Here is a 22,054-nt window from a genome sequence, read left to right on the forward strand (position 1 = left end):
AGCTATTTTCTAGAGTAGCAAGATAGGGGCTTGATAGAACACTTACTGGATCCAGCAATGTATCTTTGTTTGTAACGGTTTTCGTGAAGTTTAAGAATTCAGCATAGGTACAGTAACTCATATTTATCCATCCCATTGATTGGTATATTAAATGTATTTAAAAACTGAAACCTTGGGTCTCACCATACGCAAGAGTTCAAAAATGGAAACAACTATTTGGCAGCTCGGAAATTGCGTGGTTATAATGTTCCACCTTGAGACAAGCAATTCAAGAGGAAATGAAATAAACTATGTCATCATTATAAAATTGAAAAATATTTTATTACGATATATATAAAAATACCTATAAAGAAAATATTACAAAAAATCGCGCCTTTGCGTATTGAAAGATAAATAGCGAATGACATGAAACCTAATACACATGATTTGTAACATAGGCACTTTGGACATCAGGACACAAACCACGTGTCATCAGAACACACAATAACTGTTGATATCACAAAAACTATCCCTAATTAACATGACCCGATCTATCACACTCAGCGAAAATGAAAGAATCAAAATCTAAATTCATATATTACTGAAACTTTGCATTCTTTCGGGAATTCAAATTCTCACACAGTTACACAAACTCTCGCTAAATACATAAAAATGGCATGTATATAATAAAGATGTATTACAGATATTTCAATAGAAATACACAAAACATTTCCCATGCTCAACTTTTAAAAAAAAAAAATTACATTCAATACCACACAATTAAAAATTGATAACCTATGTTCATGTATTCTTAAACACCCGAGCTCAAAACAAACAAATGCATCTTATACTGACTCTCCAGGGTTATGAACAGAGTTCTGTGGTGCAATATCAACATTATGAATGACAAAATGAAAAACACATGAGCAAAAAAAAAAATAACGTAAATAGGAAATGAACCAGTAAATGGAAATTATTTGAAATTCAATATATTGCACATTTTGGCCAATGAAGGTTTAATTCATGTATAAAAAAAGTCATGATTCTCAATCCATACTCCATGAATACTGGTTAACCATCGTCAAAAATTATGTACGTCCTAACATAGTAATCAAAACAATGTTTGAACAGAATGTTCATTTTTAATTAATAAAAAATAAACACTACCTCGAAACTTACCCAGAAGAGTCCATGACGCCTGGGTAAAAATGTTTAATTTAAACAACATTAGGAGCCATGGTTTCAAGGTTTGATTAATCTTTGCTACATATAAAGATTATAAAAACGTACAATTGCACACGATTTTGATTGTAAAACAGGTGATATAGGAATATTGCACTATATACCAATGAAACCATGGGTCAGCTGTTTTTAGGAATCTGTTGCAAGATGTCATGATTAATATATATCATGTATTGCGATAATTAATTAACATACTGCTCAATTACATCGGGAGTAATCCACGTAAACTAGATAATTAGCAAATTCATTAATTAAAATTATCCGTAATCTAAATATATCTATATAGACAAACTTATATACAGCTTTATTTGGTCCACAACTGGCGCCTTACTATTCGTTGGATTGCATATGGATTTCACAAAAAGCAGGCCATGCAACTGCGCATTGATATACTTCTCATTATCAATTCACTATGACATGTCAAACATTGCAATATTTGATCTTTTCCGTTTGCATTGTATGAAAGGCGAAAATAACGAACAGTGATCCATCTCATAACTCCTACATAAGGAATACAAAATTAAGGGTTGGGCAAACACGGACCTCTGGATATACCAGAGGTAGGATCAGGTGCTTTGGAAGAGAAAGCATCCCCTGTTGAGCGGTCACACCCTTCGTGAGCCCTATCTGAGGTAAACAGTGTAATCCGTAGTCAAAATCAGTGTGCCAAGAACGGCCTAACAATCGGTATGAAACACGTCAGACAGCATTTGACCCAAATGTAGGTTGTACTGGCAAACGGTATGGTTTTTACATTTGTAATGTATAATTTCCATTGTATTGTGATTTTTTCCCATTTGTATTAGAAATAATTTACCTAAATTATACAACACAAACGGAAAATATAGAATACAAAAGGAAAATATACAATACAAATGAAAACTTCTACTATGCAATTAAAAAATTATACAATACAAAAGAAAAATATACAATACAAATAATTTGCTTCACAATACATTTGAAAAACTATGAAATACAAATTGAAAATATCAAATATTGCAAAATTTTACATGCCACAATTCACGTAATTCATATTATTGATAACTAGAGTCACAATCTCTCTGTATAAGCACACATAATCAGTACTAATTAAGTAATATACTGTAATCAAGTAAGTACCTTACATATACTGCAGGTCAGGTATATAAAATAGGTTTCTTACTCAAATGAGCAATACTTGACAAATATATTATTTAAGTAATCACACCTTATATTAAAAACAATTTTTATTTTATATTTGTTCTTCAATCCCTTTCAAACTGCAGTAGTAAATTCCTTACATTGCTTTCTGTGGTAATAGAACATTGGTTTTTTTATGGTACATGTAAAAGTACATTGGGTTTTTTTTTTGTGGTACATGTAATATAGTACATTGGTTTTTTTGGTGGTACATGTAATAGTACATTGGTATTTCTATACTGTCTGTCTCTTCCTTATGTTGTATCAACATTTGTCTCCCTTTAGTACAGAGCAGTCTTTTCATCGCCTTCATGGTTTAATTCTGTTTCGTGCATTGGATTCTGTACTGTGGTCACGCAGTCTTTGTAGATAGGGTTTTCAGACTAAAACAAAATAAACTCTAATGAAACCAATGCAGGGTTTCCATTATCAATATAAGACATGATATTTTCAAAATGTGGAAAATACCACCGGAAATACTCTTTTGCATATCCCATGTCACAACACTCATTTCTCAGGAATAAAATTCATCTGGTGTCTATCAATTAGGGAAAATGGAAAAAAATGAATGGAAAGGAAATCTTAGCTACAGTAAGTTTTTATATTTTAGGATATATGTTAATTGGAAACTGAGGAAAATGCACACCTTTGTTGTTGTATGTTCTCCTCATGAATTTATCTGACATGCAAAATAGTTTGACCTAAACATGAGCTCAAAGTAACATTTTATTTTCGATATAATGACAAATAATGTAGGGACCTCGGTCTTAAGGAAAATTATTAATTTCTCAAAATAAGAAGGACTGCCTTACAGGATGTATTAGGGTATCAAACAATGGGATTATCGTATGATAAAACAATGGGGAGGGGGGATTAGAGGATTCATCCGAGTTACCGTAACCTTCTGAGGAGAGCCCAATCAATTTTAGCGTGGTAGAATGTTAGTTAAGTTTGTTTGGATACTTCAGGTTAAATCAGATTCTTCCTCTCCTTCCCCCATTGTTCTGTCAGACAATATCCCCACTGTTTGATACCTCCTAATATTCCCTGTACAAATATCCCTACTACTCCTTTATGAAAGATGAAGATAACGAACAGTGATCAGTCTCACAGCTCCCACAAGGAATACAAAATAGCGAGTTGGGCAAACACGGACCCTGGATATACCAGAGGTGGGACAGGTGCCTAGGAGGAGGAAATATCCCCTGTTGACCGGTCACACCTTCCGTGAATCCTATATCTTGATCAGGTAAGTGGAGTAATTTGTAGTCAAAATCAGTGTACCAAGATAGGCCTAACAATCGGTATGAAAACGTCAGACAGCATTTGAACCAATGATACATGCCTGTAGGTTGTAATGGCAAACTAGACCATTATAACGACCAAAGAATTTGCGAAATGCTGACTTTAAGCGATACTGTTGAAACCCCTGTAACATCAACTTGTCAGTAGCCTGTCTTGATTTAGAATCTGATCATACGCAGAACAAGCTCTTTCATATCGAATCAGTTGAGAGATATAAACGCCATATGTAGGTGATAATGGAATATTATTATTGCTACATAAATATGGGAAGTTGACGACGGAGAAGCTGGAATCAACCCGTTTGTCATTAAGTTGAGTAGTTCGTTTGCCGTTAATATTTATTTTCAATAGAATATCTCAAGTACAAAGCAAATGTGGAGGACTCTGTGGTAACTTTTATTTAAGACATATACAATTTAATAAAGTATTTATCTCTCTATGTAAGCTCGAATCATTCAATCGTCTGGAAATAAATTGGGGATTCAATTTCCGCTGTTTTGATTGACTCTCAGTTATTATTGTTTATGTCAGAGCAGTGATAGTTCATAGAATCAATCTTGAAACACCTTCCATTGCAATAGTTCATCTACATAAGAACAATGATGTTACCTTTTCCCAGGCTGGATTCTGGATCTCCGATTCAAATCTGGAGTATTCCATGCTGTCGTATAACATTGTAAGTAATTTCCAGATCAGCAGCAGCAGCAATCCCACGAGGAAAATGGCTCCAGAAATACTTAGTCCTATCGTCAGCGGGTTTGGTGGACCTGGTGGGCATCCTATAACATAAAAAAAAACAAGGACATCTTCAAAGTTCTATCGTCTTTGCTTGTCACTGTTTTGTAATGTTTCTATCAAGGACACTTCTGTAGGTCGCAGTGGCTCAATGGTAGAGTCTTCGCTTCAGAAGCGGGAGGTCGTGGGTTCGAGTCGTATTCATGTCATGGAAAAATAGATAGCGACTGCTCCTTCGCCATACAGTTGACATTCACAAGTGAGAATCGCTGGTCTTTTGAATATGACCTTAAAACCCGCGGCAGGCGTTGGCACGATAAAGAACCCTATAGGGCTCACGGCGGGTGTGATCGGTCAACAGGGGAATGCTTACTCCTCCTAGGCACCTGATCCTACCTCTGGTATATCCAGGGGTCCGTGTTTGCTTAACTCTGTATTTTGTATTGCTTATATTAGTTATGAGATTGATCACTGTTCGTTATCTTCACCTTTACAGGAGTTATGAGATTGATCACTGTTCGTTATCTTCACCTTTAAAGGAGTTAGGAGATTGATCATTGTTCGTTATCTTCACCTTTATAGGAGTTGATCACTGTTCGTTATCTTCACCTTTATAGGAGTTAGGAGATTGATCACTGTTCGTTATCTTCACCTTTCACTGCTACGGCCGTAAGCGTCATGCATAGGTCGAAACTGATATGGCCCTTCATCTAAAGATGGTGACCTCTCGATATAACAGAACATTTCTCGAGGTGACGTATAACAAATGATCCAACAAACAATTGACTTTCACTGATCAGAATTACATATTTTAGAACCACAATAACGTATCCCCGGGTTGGAATAAAAGCCGTAGTCAGATAATCTTTTAGTTTATAATAAACATCACACATTTTCAGGCTTACAAAAATGCAGTATTTTAGATAAATTCTATTGATAAAATAAAGAATCCATAACAAATTTATCAATAAAGTGCACCGCCACGGCACATGATACGCCCGTCACATACTGTTAACATGAACATATCACCATGAAGAGATAGGTATGCATGGAACCAAATGTCAACCTTCCTTTAAGAATCTTACCCACTTTATGGCCTCATGTGACATTGCTTCAAATATTGATAATGTAAGCTTAATGATTTTTAAAAGGATATAAAAACCTTTTCCCAAATGTTTTCAATGAAATGATTAAAGTGCAAGATAGCCCTTTATCCAAGCAAACAACTTACAATAAATGGGAGTACTCAAAAAGGTTGATTTATTCAACATATCAAAAAATACATATATCAGTATCTGCCTTTGTCAAATCTTCAAGTATAAAAGTAAAAAATGCATGGTGATGTCAATATAAATAAATATAGATTAAAAACGGTTATTTCAAACACTGGTGCATCTCCTATGGTGTAGTTATTAATTAGAAAAAAATAATACATCATATATTTCTCAACTGGTTGTGTTAGACTTGAGACATGACAATCTGCACCTTGTTGTTGAGATATAAAATAAAAATATATTTTACAATATCATATTAATTCTTAAACTTTATACCAAATTAACTTTCAAAGTAATGGCTACCAATTAGAACTGTTCTAAAATTTGACAGATCAATTAGAAGGCCAGATTCCTCTGCCCAATTCCCGATTGCAAGAGATATAGATAGCACCTCCTTGATCAGATTGCTGTAACAGAAATCTTCTAAACTCATTAATTAATCTATAATTTGACAGAATGCAATTTTTCTGTTAGCAAAATGCCTCCTGAATTGCTTGATAATTACACCCATGGGACAAGGGAAATTTCTCTTGTTACTGACACAAAAGAAATAATTTGTTTGTTATATACTGCTGTATAGTACAGTGTATATAATGAAGAATGTGTAGTTTCTTGAATTAACATTTTTTAATATGGTTATTGCAATACTATTTCATCTGTTCAGATTTACACAAATGCCCAATCTGCAGCTTTGTTCATTGTATATCTTTTTTCTGAACAATAACAAAACATCAAAATACTAATCATTAAAATAGGCCTTTATACATATTGCAACCATTTGTTGTCTTAGTGAGAAATGATACTCTGCATATAGGTTGCTGAGAAAAAAAATTAAAAATTATATAGTACAATGTCAAATTAATTTTGAAAATAAAGACTAACCACAACAAACAAATTCACTTTCACAAATAATTTCTGGTATATCTGCAATTAAGAGGCTAAGATCTCTCTGCCCAATTCCCTAGAGATAAAGATAACACCTGCTTGATCATGTTGATCAGAGATGCTCTACACAAAACTCATTAATTAGTCTTGTCAAAATGCCCTTTGCATGCTACTCCCATGGGACAAGTGGAATTTCTCATGTTATTGTTAGAAACAAAGGAAACATTACATAGGCTAAAAAAAGCTGTACAGTATATCATAAAAAAAATATGTGTTTTCTTGATGTAACATTTTTGAATGAGGTTTTCTACAAAACTCTTATATGAGTAGGGATTGTACCAATTATAACATACTTTTTTCAAAAAATCACTTCAACTAAATGTCACAGTGACCTTAAAGTACAGTGCGACACACCTTCTACCTAAGATGCATAAGTTGACCAAGTTTCATGATTCTAGATCAAATAGTTTTCAAGTTATGAGCCGGACAGGGTTTTACCATATTTGGCCATATCTTCTTAATTAAAAGTCACAGCGACCTGGTTTTAATGTGCGACACACCTTCTACCCAAGATGTATCAACTGACAAAGTTTGATTATTCTAGGCCTTATAGTATTTAAGTTATGAGCCGGACACGAAAAAGCTAACAGACGGACGGACAGACGGACAGACGGACGGACATGAAGGCCATAACATAATACGGCCCGTCTTAAGACGGGCGTATAAAAAGGGTAGGTAACTCTAATACACCCCCCCCCCAAAAAACGTGCATAAAGCATATTTCATTTTCCTTTGTGACAATAATTTCAGCCACAATGATCTAACTTTTTCAGTATGACGAGAATAAATACACCTCAGTTTTTTTAATTTCTTAATATTTCATAAATATTTCAGTGAAACACAAAATTGTTTCGCTTAGCTCATAATGAATATACACTGATTGTTCCAATCAGCATTGTCCGCCATATTGTTTGTGATGCATTGAAACCGCGGTCGAAAATAGGGCGGGGCTTAAGGGCGCGGTGGATCCATGAATTAGATAGATAGCTGTATCATTACTTACGCTTTGTGTCTTTGACCACCACTTCCTGTCGACTTTCACTATCATCTTCAAATAAAACAAACCCCCGGCTCATTAGTCGTAAATTAAATCAAATAATTTGTAATATATAACAAGCAGTATAACGCTCATTACTAAATAATTTGCATGAATACACTTAAACTGAAAGCATATCTAGTCAATAGGATAATCGGATATAAAAAAAAACACCCAGCTGTCTATGTGGCAAAATGGAATGGAAATCTGAATTAGTTTTAACACTTACAGACATTAAAGTTGATGATGCATCCGTACACGTCCTCTGTGATACAGGATTTTATTGTTACCGTAGAATTCGCTCCTTCTTGTGCTGAAATATATGTTCAATGAACCGTGTATATACTATATACAGGTAGATCATTTCAATGTAGACAAGAGACAACATTCTATTTGTAACGTCTAATTTATTTTAGTTTTTAGCTGTTCCTTAAACATTTTCGGGAATTTCATTTATACATTCATTAAACATTTCAAGAAGGCAATACGTGTATTAACAATAAATAAAATGGCACACTTTGTTTTGGCCACGTTGATCTTCGCCCTCCCGATCACAAAATCAATACACTTGCTAAAAGTCATATTAATATAAAAATAAATCAGAAATCAAGAGCAGATATCCCCGAAGCTTATATGCTGGTAGATGGGCCAGACTCATGCTCATAATCGCATGCATATCACTTCGTCTCACTATTTGCTTTGTGTATAAGAGAGCTCCTTTTTGAGTCTATGGTTCCAGAGCGTGGACTCTATACTATATCTCTTTTATTACTCACTTGGCGCCTCCAGTAACGAAGCCGTCTTAACATTATAACAACGCTGTTTACAGATGGTCGAGTTATAAGAACCCTGGTTAAAGGCCACACACTCGGCGCAGTCCTTGTTGTTGTTACAGATACCAGGACAACTCTGAAACATGAATAATCAAGTTTAGTTACAGATACCAGAACACATTCTAAAACATGAATAATCAAGTTCTGTTACATGAATAATCAAGTTCTGTTACACATACCAGACCAACTCTGAAACATGAATAATCAAGTTTTATTAGATAGCAGGACAACTCTGAAACATGAATAATCAAGTTTTGTTAGATAGCAGGACAACTCTGAAACATGAATAATCAAGTTTAGTTACACATACCAGGACAACTCTGAAACATGAATAATCAAGTTTTGTTAGATACCAGGACAACTCTGAAACATGAATAATCAAGTTCTGTTACAGATACCAAGATAACTCTGAAACATGAACAATCATGAGAAGTTAAATGACTTCAGAATCATCAAATCTTAGGGAATCTATCGCGAGAGAAGAAAACCAGTTAGTGTTGTAATTGTCCTGGTAACTCCTTGCAAGTTAAAGTAATCTAAACTATCGCTTTAAAACTCAGAACTATATATTAACGAGGCTTTGTTATATAATTATGTAAATACTCAATTTGTATTCAAGTTGGGGTTTTTTTTATGCCAAAGTGTGTTTGAATAAAAAATTGCTTTAAATTGAATGGCGCTGTGATACCTACCGTGCAGCTGTTACAGAGGGTGCCCCGGAATCCAGCGTTACATCGGCATCGTCCGCATTCACACACACCATTACCGGAACAAATTGTCTAAAAGTATTATATATACTTCCATAGAAGAATACAGCGTCATATGTTCACAGTAAATTCACCGTCGAAATGAAAAGTGTTCAGAATACCTTAACGATAACAACGTGCTTTGGATTATCAATTATCACACAAGTACTCTACATTTCACTCAGAAATTTGATTTCTTGTTTGCAATTTTTAGATATTTTTTCCTACATGTATTTTACACAAGCTGGCAACAGAAAAAGTATTTTGGTACTATGGAAATTTTGTTTATTTGTTAGTTTGTTTTACATTCCCATCTGAAAATTTTGTTCCTTCGTGTATTAAAGCTTCGCCATCTTTAGGTAAAGTGTAACAAAGTTTGACCTTACAAGCATGGCCTATGCATAGCGCACAAGACCGTAACAGTGAGGGTTCCCTATAGTACAAACGTGACACAAGACCTTCGTTTACAGAATATGGTGTCTTCCATATCTGCTTCATATTTGGATAATTTATTGAATATACTTTGATGTTTTAAAAAGACAAACTAATAACTCAACTTTATGACAAACGGGATGATTTCAGCTTCTCCGTCGACAATTTTCCATATCTATTTAGCAATATTCCATGTTCACCTGTATGTGGCGATGTACGGAAGCATGTTCTACGTATGATCATTTCTTAAATCGAGGCAAGCTACTGACAAATAATTCGATGCTACAGGGTTTTTAAAAGTCATGTTTAAAGTCTGCATTTCGTAAATTCTATTGATGTTATAATGATCGAATTTGCAAATACGGCCTGTTGTGTCTGATGTGCTTCATATCAATTGTTAAGCCGTTCTTTACATAATGATTTTCACTACGGATTATGCAATTTACTCGATCAAGATAAAGGGATCACGTCGGTGGACCCTTCAACAGGGGATGCTTACTCCTCCTATGCACCTGATTCCACCTGTTTTACCTACCCTCAATCTCTTGTATTCTTCATTGAGATTGATCACGGTTTGTCATCTTCATTTTGCCATCTTAAACACCTGTGACCTTCACAGCTATTTATGTTGTGACCTTCACTGCTATTAATGCTGTGACCTTCGCTGCTATTAATGTTGTGAACTTCACTGCTATTAATATCGTGACCTTCACTGCTATTAAATGTTGTGACCTTCACTGCTACATGTATTAATCAGTGTTGTGACCTTCCCGACTATTACTATTGGGAATACATGTACTATGTTTTACTACAGAAGTACTTCGTCTGATGTTATGAGCAGTTGATGACGGATATTACTTAGGAGATATAACTTTGCATGGCTTCTAAAGTCAGACATAGACATACTCACCCCGTTGTTATTTTTACAGGGGTCGGTTGACGTTAGACAGTCACAAGCATCGCCCGTATAGTTAGCATTGCAGGCACATTTTCCACAGTCACATCTCCCGCGCTCAGAACCTGACATTCAGATCAATAAAATAACAAGGTGTGTCACTTATATGAAACAATATAAACATTTTCTTAATTTACTTAATGAACTTAGTAAACGTATTTCTTTTAACTTTCATTTCTAGTTTTATTACACAATGATTAGGCAGATTTATTACATTATAATCAGACATGCATACATATTTAAATCATCGAAGTGAGCATACCGCCACACAGAAGCTTGTTGAAAGTCCGACAGTTCTCGTCATTGCATTCACATTTCTCCCCGCTGTAGCCCTTAAAACATTCACACTTCCGGCATGTACAATTTCCAGCATTATTACAGATTCTGTTTAAAAGATAACAGGAATGTGTTAGATAGCTGTTTGATGTCCTTACCCGTTAGGGGTACCGCGGGACTGTTAAGATAACTGTGTGAAGCCCTTACCCGTTAGGGGTACCGCAAGACTGTTCCGCCGTTCCCCTGTTATCACATTCACAACTGTCCCCAATCCATCCCGAGTTACAGTTGCAGATTCCGCACTCATACGTCCCATTGTAGTTGCATTTGGCACTGTCAGTCTCCTAGAAATCAGAGAGATGACATGTCCTAATATAGGCGTGTGCAAGCTACACAAAAACCAAAGCATTTCATCATCTGTGTACAGGAGTACAAGTGTGTGGTAGTTATACATATTTTAAAGAATACAAGTTTTGATTTTAATTTTCATGCACAAAAATATTTTAATGGAAATTTTTTCAATACGATTGTGTCTTTCAGACAGTCTAAATCGACATGAAGACTACACGTGTCGTCAGAGCATTCCAGGGTTGCGTACATTGCAAATAAGGATTTATTGATACTCTGCAGAGCCGGATCCAGAAGGAGGTCCGAGGTGGACCCCCCCCCCCCCCCCCCCCTTTACGTCAGAAAAGTTTCCTCAAAAAGGTAAAAATAACGCGTTTTGAAAACCAAAATTAATGGTAGAACACCCCCCTTTAAAAACTTCCTGGATCCGCCTCTGCTTTGCTATTATAGTATAAGTGATAGCCTACCGCCTCGGGTGGCAGCTGACAGTCACAATCACACACGTGCTCTACCTCCACCTGCACGCGCTCTTCTAAACCCTCAGGGAAAATCGTGAAGGATAGGTTTCTAGTCTCCGGGCATGTTGTCAAATTTGATATCATATATGGAGTGAAATTCGCCTGAGATATAAAAATACTTATTTGAAAGTGTACTTTTTAACATATGAGTATACATCATGACATAATTGCTCTTGGGACTCAGTGATCTCGGCTGCGATTCAGCTCGGCTGGATATTTGGACTGACACCATGACCGAATCTCGGAGCATGAGCAGTCCTTCACATAGTAATTCATGCTTGGAAATTTACTTTCAGCTTCGGTCGGTTCTAACACTGCTGTTCGCTTCAAATAATTCATTTGACTATTATTAAAACCAACTCTGTATCACTTACTCTCTAGGTGTGTAAATTCCGTAGTAAAAACTACCACTTTTTCCATTCAAATTATGACTTTCATGGCGTAATATTTTATCTCCCGAAATTGAAGAGTTCCTATAGTCTGTTTTCATAAGGACGACAGACCTAATTCGAAATTTTGCACTTCTGCGCAGAAAGCCGCGCACATCGCTATAAAGATACTACATATAAGTAATCTAACAAAACAGGCCATAACCATTGACACAGGAGCCATGAATTTCACAAGGTAGAGATCTCGAATGGACATCTTAATCATGCATTTAGTAATTATCAAATATATACATGTATAGGAGTAGAGAAGATTTTCTAAGGTCTAAAACATTTTCAAGACCAAAAGCATATTTGACTCTGCTCATGAGGCCTTTAAGGGGTAGTAAGGGCACAAATTTCACAATTTTATATTCCTCTTATCCTAGAGATGCTTCACACCAAAAAATGGTAACAATTGACCTTGTTGTTTTCAAGAAGTTAAAAATTCAAATATGTTAGCGGACGACGGTAAACGAAGACCAACGGCAATAGGTCAACTGATTCACTCGGGTTTATTATATATATCTATGATCACTGTAATTCTTACCCATTTCTCGATCGTGAGTCCAGAACAAATATTAGTCTTGTCTTTCAACCGCCTGTAGAGAGAATAGACATTAATCACATGACAGCCGTAATTAATTAAAGAAAACAAAAAAACATTCCCAGGCTTCACGAAATGAAATATTTATTTTACTTACCCGCCTGTTCTACAGTTGGTGTACATGGTAACATCTAATTCATCATAATCTTCGTTAACTACCAATTTTACCGTCTCCCGAAGACGCTGAAAGAGAAACAGATAACAAGTTCATTATTGTACTTATTTACAGATAAAATTATCATATTTGTTTACAGATAAAACTATCATACTTGTTTACAGATAAAATTATCATACTTGTTTACAGATAAAATTATCATACTTGTTTACAAATAAAATTATCATACGTGTTAACAGATAAAATTATCATACTTGTTTACAAATAAAATTATCATACTTGTTAACAGATAAAACTATCATACTTGTTTACAGATAAAATTATCATACTTGTTAACAGATAAAACTATCACTTGTTAACAGATAAAACTATCACTTGTTAACAGATAAAATTATCATACTTGTTTACAGATAAAATTATCATACTTGTTAACAGATAAAATTATCATACCTGTTAACAGATAAAACTATCATACTTGTTTACAGATAAAATTATCATACTTGTTTACAGATAAAACTATCATACTTGTTAACAGATAAAATTATCATACTTGTTAACAGATAAAACCATCATACTTGTTAACAGATAAAATTATCATACTTGTTTACAGATAAAACTATCATACATGTTAACAGATAAAACTATCATACTTGTTAACAGATAAAATTATCAGACTTGTTAACAGATAAAACTATCACTTGTTAACAGATAAAACTATCATACTTGTTAACAGATAAAATTATCATACTTGTTTACAGATGAAATTATCATACTTGTTAACAGATAAAATTATCAGACTTGTTAACAGATAAAACTATCACTTGTTAACAGATAAAACTATCATACTTGTTAACAGATAAAATTATCACTTGTTAACAGATAGAACCATCATACTTGTTAACAGATAAAACTATCATACTTGTTAACAGATAAAACGATCATACTTGTTAACAGATAAAATTATCATACTTGTTTACAGATGAAATTATCATACTTGTTAACAGATAAAATTATCAGACTTGTTAACAGATAAAACTATCACTTGTTAACAGATAAAACTATCATACTTGTTAACAGATAAAATTATCACTTGTTAACAGATAGAACCATCATACTTGTTAACAGATAAAACTATCATACTTGTTAACAGATAAAACTATCATACTTGTTAAGGTAAAATTATCACTTGTTAACAGATAACATTATTGTACTTGTTATTGTTTGTACGGGATAATTTTTCAAAATGGCAAACTTAAATTCAAAATGAAGATTTTTTTGTGTTTTGTTTTGAAAACTAGCTGATACCCTCTTTAGAATAAGAAAGTCTCTAGGAAATAAGGAGCTGAAAATGTGCCTACATGTAGACCTAATCTAAGAAAACAACACCATGGGATTCCCACAGACAGAAAGTATTTCGGATATCGATTGTCTTTATCGGAATATATCACACGTACTAGGTTCCCGGATGTAGATTGCCTTTATCGGAATATATTACGTGTATCTAAGTCCCCGGATATAAATTGCTTAAAAAAGGAACATGTATCCAGGTCCCGGATATAAATTGCACAAATATTGGAATATATTACATGTCTCTAGGTCCCGGATTTAAATTGTCTTTATCGGAATATGTTGGCCTAGTTCGGTCATCTACCATAGTAACTAAAGTCGAACCAAAGTACGATCGAACTGCCTTTGGTCAAAACCGGAAGAAGTGTCACTGCGGGTGACTAGTCTATCACATAGCAACCTATGCTTACAGAATGGTTGAACCTTTAATAACAAGACATGCGCACTGAAGGTCCGGAAGCAAGCTAGGCATGCGTATAGAAATTTCGGAAGTCTACTAAACAACTACTATGGCTGATGATCGAACTAGACCATTACACGTATCTACACACGTTGGTCCCCAGATATAAATTGTCTTTATCGGAATATATTACACATATCTAGGTCCCTGGATGTAGATTGTCTCATGTGTATCTAAGTCCTCGGATATAAATTACCTTTATCTGAATATATTACATGTATCTAAGTCCCCGGATGTCTCTTACCCTGTAGTTGTCGCTGACGATGTTCAAAATATTTCTAGCGTCTGTGGACAACTGTGACGCACGTGGAGTCCCGCCTGGTAACAGTGTGGCCAGCTTGTCGTAGTAAAGATTCCGAACCTGTTCATTGGTCAATTCAGATGAATTCCCGCCAATAACAAAAATGATATTGATGTTGTTTTCTTTGGCTTTTTGGATGATTTGACCCACCGAGGGATAGTCCTGAGAGATTTAAAAAAGATTGTGTGAAAACAATAGGTATGAAAATAGAGTACTCTTATACGTGAACGAACATGTACAGAAAAAGAAAAAAGAAAAACATTGGTTTTTTTTATTAATTTGATGTACATGTACATATATACATATAACATTATTACCTGTATCTCTGCCTTAGTATACAATCCGGTACCATCCAGGTGACAGTAACCATCATTTGGTTCCAGGATTCCAGCCAACTGTCAAAATAAAACAAGCACTGCGCTATACTAGCACCCCATGGTCTAAATCCTACCGAATAACAGCCATAGTTCTTTGTTTGGTTCAAATATTCTTCATTACGATAGGTTGGTTGTATATTGTTTAACGTCTTCCTCAGGGAGGGGTCTTTATCGTGCCGCACGTGCTGTCACAGCAGGTGTGACACGATAAAGATCCCTCCAAGCTCAAAGGCTGTAAGCTCCGGGCATAGGCCTAGATTTTACAGACCTCGACAGAAATGGTGATATCTCGATATGAGTGAAAAATTCTCAAACGGAACGTTAAACAATATTCAACCAACCGACCAACCTACATGTAACAGAGTAGCACGTGACCGTAAGTTAGTTAGCGCATGCGCAAGTACAATATTTATCGGAATTGGCAATGTTTCATTATCAGAGAATATAAAAATGTTCTGTATGGTTTGTGAAAACCGTTTTTCAGTGTTCTTAATAAAACTCGATTAATGTTATGGAGTCTGGTTTATTTGTATATACTGTATCTTCAGTTCAGCGACGCCCAATAAGGACCTATCAGGGGCGGATCCAGGAATTGTGGCTACGGGGGGCGCCACTTTATGAGGCAGGGGGTCTGGGGGCCGCCTTGAGGCTCCTGGATTTTATAGGTTTTATAGAGCTTGAAATATATCTCGTATTCAGTCATTTGTACTATTTTCTATCATTTTTTATAAGGTGAGATTAATAAAAATGACGCAAATTTTAAGGGTTTTTGGAAAAAAATTAAGTTCTCCCAATACAGTATTCAAGAAAACAAAAGATTTTGATATTTATTTCTCCGGGAATGGATGAAATTATTGTTTTCTGTTATCGGTTAGTACATTTTTCTAAACAAGATACCACGATTTACCTTAAATTTGAAAATTTTAGGGGGCGCGCGCGGGCTGCGTCCCCTTTAAATCCGCCACTGCCTATTATCTTGTTATATCTTAAAATGGACATTCTTTGTGAAGATGCACTGATCTTTCGAAATAGATTGATTGAATATTGTTTAACGTCCCTCTCGAAAATATTTCACTCATATGGAGACGTCACCACTGCCGGTGAAGGGCTGTAAAATTTAAGCCTATGCTCGGCGCTTATGGTCATTGAGCAGGGAGGGACCTTTGTTCTGGATTGAGAATTTTGATGAGTATGTCAGAGTTATTGTTCTTTGTTTAGTACATCATCCATGTGTGAGTTATCTCTCTTGTCTGTTGCCGCCAAATCTCGTGTGAAAAAGTGCTCCTTTGTTTTTGTTATTCTTGTTGGAATTTTCCTTCTGTAGGCCACCCACGGTGTAAGTTGAATGTACATTTAAAGTACCTATACCTTTCTCCAGTTGCACATATTAGAATTTTGTCATTCTGATGCATATATCTCATGTGTTTGTATCACATTGTAAATGTATGGAAACCCATAGTGACATTGTCCTGTTGTTTTATATTTGAGCAGATATAACTCATCTAATTTACATAGTTAATGACATTATAGTTCTAGCTAATGACAGTATTGATTGACAGGGTTTATTTTATTGTTTGGTAAATTTCATACACTTATTGGGTGAATTCATGTTCAAATGTTAAATCTATGGAAAGCAGTTCTTGTAATAATTTTCTATAATGTACCTTATTTTTTCTTGTAGCTTTTTACCACACACTCAGACATTCACATTTGTCTCTCAGCCATTTGGAGAGTTACAATAAACGAATTAAGGAGGTTATACTATCCGTTTTGTCCTTTGTTCCATTGGAAGACGGAATAATCTTTATCGTGCCACACCTGCTGTGATACGGGACCTCGGTTTTTGCGGTCTCATCCGAAGGACCGCCCCATTTAGTCGCCTCTTACGACAAGCAAGGGGGGACTGAGAACCTATTCTAACCCGGATCCCCACGGGATTTTGAAATAGAAAATGACATTCAAACTTGTGAGCATCAATATTTTGTTGTCAGATTTATATCATTGGTTTAAGGATATTTTGTTGCCAGATTTATATCATTGGATTAAGGATATTTTGTTGCCAGATTATTATCATTGGATTAAGGATATTTTTTTTGCCAGATGTATATCATTGGATTAAGGATATTTTGTTGCCAGATTTATATCATTGGATTAAGGGTATTTTATTGCCAGATTTATATCATTGGATTAAGGTATTTTGTTGCCAGATTTATATCATTGGATTAAGGATATTTAGTTGTCAGATTTATATAATTGGATTAAGGATATGTTGTTGCCAGATGTATATCATTGGATTAAGGATATTTGTTGCCAGATTTATATCACTAGATTAGGTCCAAGCATGAAACTCAAACCTGAACTGCTTTATAGTATTTAGATCAGATTGTGTTCTCTGTTGAATGTGAACTTTTTAAAAGATCCGAATATCATACAAGGATGACTCTTAATTCTGAAGTTAAGGGTCAAAGCTACAAATATGATTAATATTTCATAACGATAAGGCCTGTATATATCATTACAGCTCTAGCAATATGACGTTAATGAAATACATCTATTTGCATGTTTCAATATTTTTTTAAAAAACAAAATTGTTTGCAAACACTTTTATTCTAACCTAGAATATTTTAATTTTTTGTTAGAAACACGTGCCTATGTTCACGTAATGCGTTCCCTTTTTAAAGGACAGAAACTTGTTTTAGTAGATCAGTGTCCATATAATTTTCTGTATACGGTATTCATAACTCTCTTACAAACAGACCGATCACTAGACGTTGGTTTTTAGAGATTCGGTCTGTTGATGTTCACATCTACTCACCCGCCCGTCCCCAGCCTGATGGAAGTTGATATCTGTAGCATACAGCAACATTCTCCGTGCCTTATTTCTCCAGCCAATTCTGTCCTAAAAAGCATATACCGTACAATTAAAAATTACACACGTGTAGCTGGTTCGTGATTCTATAAAGTGGTTAAAATACGTCAATATACCGTTCACTGTGTTCTAGGCAAATGTTATCCATACTTCTGTAGGTTAGTGACGTCATCTGTGTAATAAGCACGTCAGGATATTTTGACCCTCTTGCTCCACAAGAAACCACAAACCTATTGTGCTGGACATAACATGAGGCCCATGGATCACAACTCTCACCTGAGTCACATTTACCATGCTGTTTATCCGATGAAGAATTCTAAAATGGCTTTACCCTCTTTCATCTAATGACAAATTTTGACCCCCTATTATGACCCCAACCTACCCCTAGCCCCTTGGGTATGTGACATAACTGAAGTTGTATCCACACAACATGGGAATGTCTCAAAATCAATATGACTTACATGGCCATGCTGATCTGGAGAAGATAATTTCTTGAAAATCTTAAAGTTACTTTGATCCCTAGTTCTAGTCCCACCTGCACCCTAGGGTCCATGTAAAAAACAAAAACATTCTGAATTCAGAATGGTTGCATATTGATTTAATTTAGTGTGACCCTGATATGTATTCTCATTTTTAAAGCTTTGATTCCCTATGTAATCCAACACTAGTGGAATTTCAATCTGCACCACATTGTAATGCTTGCAAATCATTATATTTAATCAGTGATTCTTGATAAGAATGTTTTTAGAGATTATATATAGTGTGATCCCCTACTGAGGCCCCATCCCATCCCCAGGCAACGATTTGAAGAAAACTAAATTTGCAATACATGATGAGGATGCTTGCATATTAATGATAACAAATTAAAACCCTGCTGGTCTTGAGGAGATGTTGTTTTTTTCTTTAAATAAAAAGATTTCAATAAACTGAATTCTGCATTACCTGAGAATGCTTGCATATTTGTACACTGTATGACGGGTAAAGGCCCTGTTGATCTTTGGAGGAAGATGTTCAAAAGATTTTCCCCTATAAATTCCCATATGAAACTTTGTTCCCCTATTGTAGCGCCACCCTATCCGCGGGATGATGACGTTGAAAAACGTCAATCTGCACGTCTATCAGTGGAGGCTTACATAGTAATATGACTAATTACAGTATTATTGCTTTTGTAGATTTTTGTTAAAGTTTTGTACTGTATATTACCTTCAAAAACTTGAATGTTTACCATGTCAGGAAGTTTCCACATAAGATTAATATTTTCTGGCCCAGAGAAGATCTTAGAAGACACTACCCTAGTTTTGCCTTTTCTTGATTATCTCCCCTTTGAAAGAATAGGTGTCGCTTCATTCAACAAATTCAAACCCCTTCACACAAGGATATTCTGTGTCAAGTTTGATTGAAATCAATTCAATGGTTCTGGAGAAGATGATATTGTGAAAAGTTTACCATGCCGACAGACAGCGAACAAATTTTGATCAGAAAACTCACTTGAGTCTATGGTTCAGGTGAGCCAAAAAGATGGAAACTCTTTATGACGAAGTGTTGACAATTGTACTTACCCCGCACACCATAGCCTGCAATAACCCATCAAATAGACCCTCTGGTTTATCAAAGTTAGCCGTGGTTTTAATGTCATCTACAGCACTCTAAAACAATCATATATATAGAAGATACAAGGTCAGTAAAGAAATTATATTGAAATCTGCAAAATTGTTGAGATAAAATTATTGAGGGGGTACACGTCCCTGTCCCGTTAAATAACTCGTGAAAAGTTTAGTTATCAGATACCATTATATTTACGTTCACCTAAGAATTGCATGTAACATCATTCAAAATACTGGTAATCATTTTAAAATTAAAACAGTGTGTTTCTAGTTCATGCTGACCAATATTTCACCACATCATGGGAGACATAGCATGTCGATCTCTCACAAAAAGACATACTGAATTATCTACCATAGTAAGAACATATACTAAGTTTGGTCACGTGATTCAGCTCATACATCTGGAGAATTGACGTCAGACATCTGACTATCAGAAGGACTCACGTCAGACAACTGACTATCAGAAGGACTCACGTCAGACAACTGACTATCAGAAGGACTCACTTCGATCAAAAATAAAACTGACCATTAGAAGACTCATGTTGATAAGAAAGCACGAGAAGGAACGATATTATCATTACCTCGAATATCGAGATGTCGCTAGTGAGCTTCTGTCGATGGCGGTAGGAGTAGGCCTTGTCACACGTGACGGAAGTTCCTACACATGGGTCATTTAGACTGAAAGAAAAACATCTTTAATCTGTAATTAATTCCAATATTCCGTCCTTTTTTTTTTTTTAGATTGATGCCTAATCAGCTTTAAACTAGAAAAAAAAATCTTTTTACATCTTTCTGGTACATTACAATATCTACCATGTGCAAGTTAATATGCAGGTGCATACCTGTAATCGTAAGTAAACGTTGGTTTGTGTATATGTGTTTAAAAATAATACCATATTTATATAGCACCCTTTTCATACTCTATGTACGCTCAAAGGTGTTCTACAATGCATATATACCTTACTACAGAATGTTATACACAAAAAACATAGAAAATAAATAAAGCATGAAAAAGCAACGATGTAAAAGGCGTTATCATAATATGTAAACAGTCCGTAGCTGTACCTATCCTGATTGTACACATAAAACATGAAAACACAACGTGCTTCTTTGCGTAACAGAATTGCAATCCACACCATGACACTTGAATATACAAGGACGACTTTAATGATTACACTGAGTACTTAACATGTTTCGCATTCACTTCGCAGGAACCCATTAACAATATGTCACACTTGTACCGTAGGCCTTGTACAATTTTCTGATGCCTGCATGACCCTAAACAAAATATATTCCCCCTGCTTTCCTCTAAGATCAATTTCTGTGCAAGACTTACTGACATTACTTACTTTCGTAGTGTCCTTTTTGTTATTTGGTACGCATGTTCAATGGGAATTGATTTCATGACTGAAAAGGTTTTATTCCTTATTTTTAAATCACAACGAAAAGCAATTTACAGATACTGTTCATTAAATGAATACAGATATATCGAAATGTTCATAAACTCGAACACTGACATATCGAATTGTTCATTAACTCGAACACTGACATATTGAATTGTTCATTAACTCGAACACTGACATATCGAATTGTTCATTAACTCGAACACTAACATATCGAATTGTTCATTAACTCGAACACTGACATATCGAATTGTTCATTAACTCGAACACTGACATATCGAATTGTTCATTAACTCGAACACTGACATATCGAATTGTTCATTAACTCGAACACTGACAAATCGAATTGTTCATTACCTCGAACACTGACATATCGAATTGTTCATTAACTCGAACACTGACATATCGAATTGTTCATTAACTCGAACACTGATATCTCGAATACTCCCTACACACCTTATCTACTACATGAAAGGTGAAGATAACGAACAGTGATCAATCTCATTCCCGTGGCCGAGTGGTTAGAGCATCGCGCTAAAAAATCACACGGTCTCTCACCTCTGTCGGCGCGGGTTCGAATCCCGCTCGCGCCGGTAAGTGAGGTTTCCCAGTTTACTTTCGGAAGGTCGTTCTGTACAGAGGTACATTGTATCTGGGTTCTCTTTTGCACCAATAAAAACTGGGCGCCATCATATAACTGAAAAATTGTTGAGTGTGGCGGAAAACATCAATCAATCAATCAT

The 22,054-nt window shown here is 35.3% G+C and overlaps 1 protein-coding gene across 2 annotated transcripts in view; it reads right to left on the bottom strand.

The window, feature by feature from the left end:
- Positions 1-299: 299 nt before the first annotated feature.
- LOC125665626 (integrin beta pat-3-like) overlaps positions 300-22,054 on the bottom strand; it is a 39,349-nt gene continuing 17,594 nt past the window's right edge. The window contains exons 7-23 of one of the 2 annotated variants that reach the window (XM_048898366.2): positions 20,490-20,586; positions 19,864-19,950; positions 18,251-18,334; positions 15,376-15,453; positions 15,002-15,220; positions 12,933-13,018; positions 12,779-12,830; positions 11,753-11,905; positions 11,145-11,281; positions 10,924-11,045; positions 10,617-10,726; positions 9,221-9,307; positions 8,472-8,604; positions 7,925-8,008; positions 7,663-7,707; positions 4,315-4,484; positions 300-2,783 (exon numbers count right to left, since the gene is read on the bottom strand). In XM_048898366.2, coding sequence (XP_048754323.2) covers positions 2,682-2,783; positions 4,315-4,484; positions 7,663-7,707; positions 7,925-8,008; positions 8,472-8,604; positions 9,221-9,307; positions 10,617-10,726; positions 10,924-11,045; positions 11,145-11,281; positions 11,753-11,905; positions 12,779-12,830; positions 12,933-13,018; positions 15,002-15,220; positions 15,376-15,453; positions 18,251-18,334; positions 19,864-19,950; positions 20,490-20,586 — 1,846 coding nt within the window. In that variant the 3' untranslated portion in view covers positions 300-2,681. Of the gene's footprint in view, positions 2,784-4,314; positions 4,485-7,662; positions 7,708-7,924; positions 8,009-8,471; positions 8,605-8,858; positions 8,892-9,220; positions 9,308-10,616; positions 10,727-10,923; positions 11,046-11,144; positions 11,282-11,752; positions 11,906-12,778; positions 12,831-12,932; positions 13,019-15,001; positions 15,221-15,375; positions 15,454-18,250; positions 18,335-19,863; positions 19,951-20,489; positions 20,587-22,054 lie in introns of those variants that run through there. The other variant, XM_056152343.1, reaches the window with a different exon arrangement.

This window comes from Ostrea edulis, chromosome 10, assembly GCF_947568905.1.
Source record: "Ostrea edulis chromosome 10, xbOstEdul1.1, whole genome shotgun sequence".
In the NCBI taxonomy this organism is placed as follows: domain Eukaryota; kingdom Metazoa; phylum Mollusca; class Bivalvia; order Ostreida; family Ostreidae; genus Ostrea; species Ostrea edulis.